This window comes from Pholcus phalangioides, unplaced genomic scaffold (assembly GCF_987345545.1).
Source record: "Pholcus phalangioides strain wild (caught in Gottingen) unplaced genomic scaffold, Ppha-v1.0 ptg000017l_1, whole genome shotgun sequence".
Classification (NCBI taxonomy): domain Eukaryota; kingdom Metazoa; phylum Arthropoda; class Arachnida; order Araneae; family Pholcidae; genus Pholcus; species Pholcus phalangioides.
This window is the reverse complement of record NW_028301610.1, coordinates 10594360-10603933: the sequence shown is the minus strand read 5'-3', so window position 1 is coordinate 10603933 and position 9574 is coordinate 10594360. Positions and strand designations below refer to the sequence as shown.

The following is a 9574-nucleotide window of genomic DNA, read 5'->3' as shown; positions in this document are numbered from 1 at the left end:
GTGCAATTTCCTCGTGTGTCCACTCAAACTGACGCAAAAATGGAACCAGCTGCGTTTTTGTGCGTACGAACGCACCTTTTGTGCGGGATACGCGCATTGTCCTATTCAATTCCCTCCTATTGTTAATTTTCCCCTCTGCAGTTATTTCCCTCCTCTCCTTCACGCCCGTGTGTCCGTGGTCTATAATAAGGAAACCGTCACCGATTAGGTGAAGAGTTACAATTAAATATACAATTTCTACATCTAACCGTGACCTACAGACCGTATTAGTGATACGTTCCGCCGATCAGTATTTCTTTTTTGTAACATAACAGAAAAATGCAGATCTTGGTACTTATCGTTAGTGTATTAGCATTGGGTAAGTTTATCATTTCACAAGGTTTTTATAAGACTTTAATTTATTTAAAAGAATTTAATTTTATTTACAGTCGATCCCGCTTATAACGTTTTTCGAAAAACCATCGTGAAGAAACGCTGTAAGCGGGAAACCTTGATAAGAATTACTTAGAGTTGAGACCACGAAAATACGTCGTACTAAGTGGGAAAACGTTATAAGTGGAAACGTTACAAGCGGGATCGACTGTAATTCGATCTTCAATTTTTTAATATAAAAATAGTCGTGAATTCGTATTGGAAAAAAAAGTTTTAGATAGAAAAAAAATCACATTATTTTTCATAATAAAATGATTAATTTCTGGTGCCTCATACATTTTAACATGGTCAAAAAGCCCTAAAAATGCTGTGCTCTAGAAAAAATGTCATTAAAAATATCATTGAGCCATTGATTTATTTCCATTACACATATTAATGTTTACGTATGCTATGCCATGTTTTACATACTTCTAATATGTATTCTTTTGCAAATTCTCCAACATTAAGGAAAAAATATGCATTATTAAGACCACGCATGAATAGCATGACATCAATGTAACTGAATAAAAATAGATTAAAAAGAAAGAAAAATGTTCGGTTCATAAAATTATGAAAATGATTCAGATTTCACTGAAGCGGTCTTATTTAAAATTAAGTTTTAAATTTAAATTTTAAAAAATTAAAAAGATTTTCTTTTTTTCTAATCAACTATTTGTGAGTGTCTCAAAAATATTGCTTTATTTTAAGAACTCAAACATTTCCTTTATTTTAAATCAAAGTAAATTAAATTGATGTCATATATTTCATCATGTAGGCAAGGTTTAAGAAATTCAGTTTTTTTTTCTTCATGTCAAATTTGCTAAATTCTAAAAAATAATTATTGGAAACACGTGCCTTGGCATAACACATACAATCCAAAATATATACACCAAATTTGAAACAGATCAATGCTTAAATAATATTTTTAATGATACAGAATTTTTAATAGAGTATAGTTTTTGAGGCTTCTGACCATGTTGATAGGTATGTTTAAAACATATGAGACCCCTTATAATTATAAATATAGTTTTATCAAAAAAAAGTTTTTTTTATAAATACAGGTACAAAAATTAATGTTATAAACATAGTTTTAATTTGAACAAACTAAAAACATATACAAGGAGTAAATAAAGTAACACATTATTGAATTATTAAGTAATATTATTTCTATAAACAAGTAAATTAATAATTCCAATATATATTCATGTTTGGAGAGACTTATAAAATATAGCCAAGAATATTCCTAACTAAAAAATAACTCATAAAATTCCTCTTGGTGAAGTGAGTTCTTACCTCGAATCGTATACAGTCGGTTCCGCTTATAACGTTCCCACGTAGTACGACTTATTTTCGTGGTCCCAACTCTAACACATTCTCATTAAGATTTCCCGTTTAAAGCCTTTTCTCGTTCACAAAGTTTTTTCATGATTTTTTTGAAAAACGTTATAAGCGGGATCCACTGTATTTGTTTCCTTCAACTTGGTATAATTTTATGTGTCTGAATGCGTGAAATATGAGAAGAATTTACCAAAGATTTGTACAACCGCAACCTTTTTTTGTTTGTAGTTGTATCATATCTTATTAATTATTCGTTGTTTTTCTTTTTTTCGTGATATGTGCTCTTATATTGGGATGCTTTATTTTACTTATACAAGGTGATTCTAAAGTCATGGGACAAACTTTAAGAGGTGATATAAGACTCCTAAACAAGTATTTTTGGTCATATAATGTGCGGTCGAATCGCAATAGCAAAGGCGGTAGGTGTTTTTAGAGAGTGCACAACAGCACTTCACCAAAAGCAAATATCATTTTTCTGACGGATTTGCTGCAATAAACACAATCAATCATTCGAGGGTGAAGGGTATTGTAATGTGATAGCCCCCCTTCTCATTGTGCAACTTGGATAACACAAATTCTACCACATTTCATTATATCGATTGATCATTGTTTGGCGCAGCATGATGTTGATGGTGCTTGTACCAATGAAAAACAAACTCCAAACCAATCCGAAGGTGCATATGTACCCTCGAACGGTTGATAGCACATATCGCAGCAAATCCGTCGGAGAAATGAATTTGTTTTTGGTGAAAAGTTGTTTTGAGCACTCTCTAAAAACTCCCTCTACCGCTTTTGGTATTGCGATTGGACCGCTCATTTTATGATCAAAAATACTTTTTTAGGTGTCTCATATAACCTCTTTTAAAGATTATCTTATGATCTGAATTTGACTATATAGCCTATATATATTTTGGGAATCTTTTTTTCAGCCACCTCGTTGGGCAATTTGCCTGTGGGCTTTTGTATTTGTATAATACGCATTGGTATGTTATCCGCGCTAAGTAAAGTCGAAGAACGCTAATCTATTTTAACGTGATAACGAGCAATTTCTGTTTGATTTAACAATTTCGATTAGTAATTATATAGTGATACATTTTTAAATATTTTAGGTTACGGCTCCGAGAGCGAATCTCAGGTCGAAGAAAATCCAATGGTAAACTGCTTGAAGGAACTGATCGAAGATGGAAGTGAAGAGTTCACTGAAATCGCTGCGTCTTGCACCATAAGCAGCGTGAAGCGAGCAACTCGTCTCTTTGAGGAGAGTGGTGCTGGACTGCCGCATTCCGTGGCTGCCCGAAAAATTACGTGCACGTAAGTCAGATAGAATTTCATGAAACAGCGTGAATGATAATGCACGTCAAGACAAATAAATTTTCCAGTGGAATCTCGAGTCACAACCTATGCACGTAAATTTCGTATTCGGGAGAGCACGTGCTTTATTCTAATTCAGAAGATGCCAAACTATGGCAACCTCACTCATATCATGAGCGGTTTCTCTCCAGTCACCGGCAGTTACCAATGGAAAATGCACCGTCCTTTTTTTTACTCTATAAAGGTATTCTGGTGGTGTAGTGAATTTTCCCCCCTCTTGCTTCCAGGTTTGCTTTAGGACCATTTCCCCCCTTTTTCGCACCACATTGGCTTAAACTCTATGCTGAAATGCGCTGAAAATAAAACTCACTTACGACCCTAGGTTAAATTATCCTCATTCTATTGATAAAATTTTCTGTCTCGGCGTGTATTATCCCCTGCGCTCTATATGGATGAATAATGATGACGACGACGACTTCATGATACGTCTAGTACCTCTTTCACAGTCGCGAGGTTAGCACACAATTAATCTTTATCTATTGGTGTGGTTTCGAATCTCAGCTGGTACACCAGGTCAAAACATCCCCCCTAATTTACCAAAAGCCATTAAGAGAATTCAACAGTTCGAAATCGTTACATTCATCGTAAAGTTGTTCAGAGGTACTAGTTTCAATTGAGCCATACAGTTTAGCTTAGGCTTATTCTACTGCGAGCGTTTGGGCGCATTTATCTCACGGTGAGAAAGATTTTTGCTCCATGGATTACTCTCATTCCTTAGCAGGTGCAGATCCAGTGCGATGTATTGGGAGAGGCCCCATTTATCGTTCAGGTTCGTTTGATCGTACCGTATTTTACGGGACAGACAAATTTTCCCCATAGTTTTCGGTTCGGTTAGGAGAAGCACGCTAGTGTCTCAATCGCCTCCTCTAGATCCTTGCCTATTACCCTACCTACTTACATTACTGAAATTATCTGATTTTAATGCCTGTATTGTGTATAAGTGAACGTGTCCTTTTTTTGTTCCAGAGCCTTGCACCTGAGTAGAGAATGCATTCTGGAATTAATAGAGAAACGATGCGGTGAACTGTCCGATGTTGAAAGAGAAGAATTCGAAGAGGGATTCAACGAAGGTGCCAATATACAGGATTGCACAACGGATGACTTTCCAGCTGGCTTCTTTGAACACGTGGATGACACTCCTTTTCGAATCCCATAAGAAACTGTGGAAGTTACAGTATATGACAAGGATTTATATATATATATATAAAATTAAAAATATTTATACTCCTTGATCTGTCATCGACATGACCTTTTGCTGATTTATTTGATTTTCAGATCAAATAATTTATATTATTAATTAGAATAAAGTAAATCTTTTTTTCCTCCCTCTCTCATCACTTTTATATTAATTTATGAACATACAGTGTGATCATAAAATAACTTTGCCGTTACACGAGCCCCCACCGGCCGCAAAAATCCACGACTTCGAACGAAATTTGAGATATAGGTGTTTCAAAGTATGTGCTCGAAGATGTGAAAAAAAACGAAACCCTAGCTTTATTTTGCGATTACGGCCACGACAAAATAAATTCAAAAAATTCGAATGGCAACACCCACTTTTATGCATTGCAAAATGATCAGCGTATCAAATAAAAAAAAACATGATGGCGTTGGAACGGTACCTGTAGCACAGTATGGACGCATACAAAGATCTCATCAAGGGGTTGGTGCGCTAGACGCTCGGTCAGGGACTTACGCATATTTGAAGTTCTCCGACCGAGAGCACCAACCCAACACGCCCTCGGTGAGATCATCTTTCTTTGTCTGCGTCCTGTGCCCGCACATTATGGAAAAAAAATGATAAATGAATGGGAGAAGTACACAACACACTCAGTGGCCAAAAAATTAGAAACACCCTCAGTCAAACTTTGACTCGTCTGTGCAGCGCATGCGCAGCCGTAATAAACTGGATTTGCTGATAGAAAGCTTTCCCCTGGTCAGAAACACCAGTAAACGCTGTATGCCTGTTAATGAGGAAAACAAGAGATTTGAGTGACTTTGAGAGCGGCATGATTGTGTGTGCCAGAAGTGGTGGCTCCAGTATCTCCGAAACCGCTAACCTCCTTGGGTTTTCTCGTACAATAGTATCTCGAGTCTTCAAAGAATGGCAGCTAAGCAAAAAAGTTCGAGCGGGATAGTGGGCGGAAATCGCTTGTGAACAAAAGAGATGCCAGGCGACTGACGCATTATGAGCTACAACGCATCAAATTGCAGCGCAATACAACTCAGGATCACCGCAAAGCTTATCCGTACACTATACAAGAAGGATCTTAAAACGAATTGGTTTTAATAGCCTGCCTCCAATAAGAGTCCCTTTGATTTTGCTGCAAAACCGAAGAAAACAGCTCTCGTGGGCTAAAGAACGCCGAAATTGGACTCTTTATGAATGGCTGTCTTCTCTGACGAGTCACGATTTCTTCTCTTGGCATCCGTGTGTGTCGCAAGTAGCACGAAGTCATGAATCCGGCATACCACATGAAAACTGTTCAAGCGGGTGTCGGCGGGATCACAGTATGGGTTGGGGAGCATTTCCCTGGTGTACTCTTGGTTCCTTATTAACATTGCAAACATCCGTCAATGCCAGTGCCTACCTCCACATCGTTGCTGACTAAGTGCACTCGTTTATGGCCAAAATGTTTCCTCACGATGATGGCTATTTCCAACAGGACAATGGACCCTCCCACGGGGCTAGAATTGTCTCAGATTGGTTTGAGGAACATGATTCAGAGTTTAAATTGCTTCTATGGCTCCCCTCTGTCACCCGATCTCAGCCCAATTGAGTATTTGTGGGACGACGTTGAAGGTTTGTTGAGAGCTCCTTCTAATCTGAGTGAATTAAGACCTGCCATTTCGTTAGCATGGGCTAATATTCCTCCTCAACGGTTTCAGCAACTTGTAGAGAGTCCATGCCTAGAAGAATAACTGCTGTCATCAAAGCCAGAGGAGCTCCCACACTACATTAGTAGTGATTCCAAACTAAATTTGTTAAAATTATGATTTTTTCCCCTGCAACTTTAAATTATGCAAAACATTAAAAAAATTGAATTGAACAAGAAATTATAACATTAAATCTGATGGAAAACTCGGAGGGAGTTCGTAAAACTTCGAATTATCCAAATTTCGAATTAAACAAGTTCTGCTGCAGGGGTCTCCAGCCTTTCAGACATGGTTGGCCAAACTGAAACCTCCCACGAAGCCAGCGGGCCACCAATCCATGAAATTTAGTGAAATCATTTCGATAGAATACCCCGAGATATTATGGTGCCCCGAGATAAACGGGGACAAAAAAATTAAAGACTTTTATTCAATCTTACATTATTTCTTCTATTAATTATCAATTTCGATTAGTTATAAAATAATTTTTTTAACATTTCTGAAAAGTTTTTGATTAATTACTGGTTAAATTAATTATTTCTAAGATTATTATTTTCCTTTTTTATATATCTTGGAATCATTTCTTTTAACAATTATGTAATTACTCTTCTATTGATTGCGAAATAATTGACATCGGAAATTTTGAAATTATTTCTCGCATTCATTTTATAAGTATTTTTTTCACCAATTCGTTGCGAAATTATTTCTTTCATCAATTCCGAAATAATATCTTTAATTTATTCTAGAATAATCGTTTTTCAATGTTTCAAACATTTTTTGAAGATGATCGGCGGGCCACAACAAAAAGCTCTGAGGGACAAATGTGACACGCGGGCCATGCGTCGAAAAGACACCTGTTCTACTGTAACTAAAAATGACTGAACTACTGACTCTAAAAACAAATGTCAATTCGACAACTCAAGTTATGAAAATCACCTAAAAGTTCAAATTCAAGAAAACCTCAACTAAAAACCGGGACATGTGTTAGCAAAACAATAGTATATCTATGAATGGTTATGCAAATGTACTTGAGCAGGTTCTGTGACGTGTAGTTTTCTTTCTCTCCGGTTTACTTTATTTGTTGTTGGGCCTTTCGTGTGAGCAGCGTTTGTAGTCCTTTTGTTGATCAAAAGGTTTGTTGGAGCTGATTGAACCTTCTGCTAACTGAAATGATTGTTGAAAATGTGATGTCGGACCAGATGCGGCGTTTGTCCATTACGGGATGTAAGCCTTTTACCCGTGTGGGTTGGACTGATGGTATACTGGAATTCACCGTGAAAATTCTTTCGAATGATGACTTGTGGAACTAGTTTGAATTTTTTAACGATATATATATATATATACGCGCCGGTGAACTCCTGACAGGTAAAAAAAAAAAAAAAAAATATATATATATATTTTTATATATATATATATATATATATATATATATATATATATATATATATATATATATATATATATATAAATATATATATATATATATTATTATATATATATATATATATATATATATATATAAAATTTTTTTTTTTTTTACCTGTCAGGAGTTCACCGGCGCGTGTTACAGATATTATAGAAGCAAGCTGGCTGATCCTACGTTGTGATGGTATGTGGCGTCATCTTGTGGTATCCCGACGAGACCATTTTATAAAAATTATCAATAACGGTGGAGAGTCCAAGTAAGTCGTTAATTCATTGTTTTTCTTCATTCTGTTAAAGCGAAAAAGTACGAAAGATGGATTCATTCCAGTAAGCCTATTACATGTTTCTCAACCCTTCCAGACTTGCAAATTCCCCGGTAGCATAACTATATTGATTATAGAGCATGTATCTAGGGAGTTATATCGTTAATTATTTCCCGTGCAGGACAGTTTTGGCACCCCTCTGGCATAGTGGTGTTTTGAAAATTCTGTGTGTTGTGATGTCATTTTTACTCTAGCAAGTATTAATGCATTTAAAAAATCGGATTTCACTCCATTTATCAATAAAGTCACTAAAAAAATCTTTTCGAATTTCTTTATTTTCTCAACTATCTTTTACCAAGACACATGTTGGGTCAAAAGTCGCGCATCTTTTTTCTCTCAAAGAAACTTGGATCAGTTGTGTAGAGCAGTGGTTCTCAATGCTTTTGAAACCGCGGTCCAGTGAATAAAATTTGAGTCTACGGCCCAATCTGGAATAGTTCACTCGTTCATAAGATAACAATTGATAAACAACCAATTCACTTCTAATTGTGCGCTAATTATATGATTAATTAGAGCTGCTTTAAGCAGTTGAACCTTTTTTAAATTAATTTATACCCTTTGATAATGTAAACCCTCTTAATTAAAATAATTTTAATGAAAATCCTTTTTATTGATTTGAATCCATTATCTTACTAAGACTTTTTCTTTCCTTTCTGATACTGTAATTATAATGTGCAGAAGTCCAAAACATAAAGTGTTTCATCAAAATGAAAAAGCAGTATAAGCACCTTTCTTGGCACTGCTTTGGCGCCATAGTGCCAAGCAGTGCCGAGTCTAATGTAACCCCGATAAAGGGAAATAAAAAGAACAACATGCGATGGAAGTGAAATGACACGTAGTTCAGCAATGCATTAGCAGAGAAAACGTTTCGTCCAATCGTTAATAGGTGCATGCGAATATGCAAATCAGTGGCTGCACCTGTGGCCCAAACTTTGTTCGGGCTTGGCTGCCTCGCTACGCTCGGACGTCGCTTCGTTCCTCCGGCCTATAATTATCAACTGTTTGCGCCATAACCAGAAACATGGCAATATTATTTCACTAAGCAGGATACATGGCAAGAATATTTCACGAAGCAGGAATAAAGCCCTAGCAGACCGAGAAGACAGTAGAATCTAATTCATGCTAAAGGTAAACAAATGTTTACGAGGTGTCACAGTTGGCGACTTTCTGAAGGGGTCTAAACTACATCCCACCCAAATGTGGCTCTGGTTTCTTGGCAAATACATTAAGTTTTTGGGAAAGTTGGAACCCATTTCATGTTAAATTTTTTTTTTTTCACCCTAAGGTCGTTGATACAATATCTGATTTTGAGTGGTGGAATAGTTTTTGTTTAGGGTAAAGATACAATTACAGAGAGCAATGCGTGATTTGCCTAATTATGTTGAAAGGATTTTCTCAAGGTGCAGTTCATTCCAAAAAGCGAAACATTAACAGTAGACAAAGCATTCAAACCAGTGTTTCTAATGAAACAAATGAACAATTATTCACACGGTAAAATTATTTAATACTTGATGTAAGATATCTATTCAAGAAGTGTGTTCCTTTTTTTTAATGAAACGTTTTAAATATTTCACAAGTATACGATTTTTCATCTTTAGTTTGTAAATATTTTTTTAAATAGCCATTATTTTTATAAGTTTAAATTTCTTTTCATTTTATATTATTTAAAGAAAGTATAGATCAATGACTAGTGTTACAAATATATTTTATATATTTTGTTTAAGGAAATCAATAAAATCAAAAACATAATTTAAAATCTATTTGATTTAAATCAGATTTTATTGATTGGGTGTTTTTTTTTTTAAATAAAAAATCAACAACCCTGGTATTGT

The 9574-nt window shown here is 35.6% G+C and overlaps 2 protein-coding genes across 3 annotated transcripts in view; both read left to right on the top strand.

The window, feature by feature from the left end:
• The first annotated feature begins 269 nt into the window (after window positions 1-269).
• Window positions 270-4305, top strand: LOC149072362 (uncharacterized). Its single transcript, XM_089246108.1, has 3 exons — window positions 270-358; window positions 2859-3060; window positions 4087-4305. The coding sequence occupies exons 1-3, from the start codon at window positions 319-321 to the stop codon at window positions 4274-4276; spliced, it is 432 nt and encodes a 143-aa protein (XP_089102234.1). The 5' UTR covers window positions 270-318; the 3' UTR covers window positions 4277-4305.
• A 3242-nt stretch (window positions 4306-7547) lies between these two features.
• LOC149072360 (uncharacterized) overlaps window positions 7548-9574 on the top strand; it is a 42321-nt gene continuing 40294 nt past the window's right edge. The window contains exon 1 of one of the 2 annotated variants that reach the window (XM_089246359.1): window positions 7548-7676. In XM_089246359.1, coding sequence (XP_089102485.1) covers window positions 7606-7676 — 71 coding nt within the window. In that variant the 5' untranslated portion in view covers window positions 7548-7605. Of the gene's footprint in view, window positions 7677-7704; window positions 7747-9574 lie in introns of those variants that run through there. The other variant, XM_089246360.1, reaches the window with a different exon arrangement.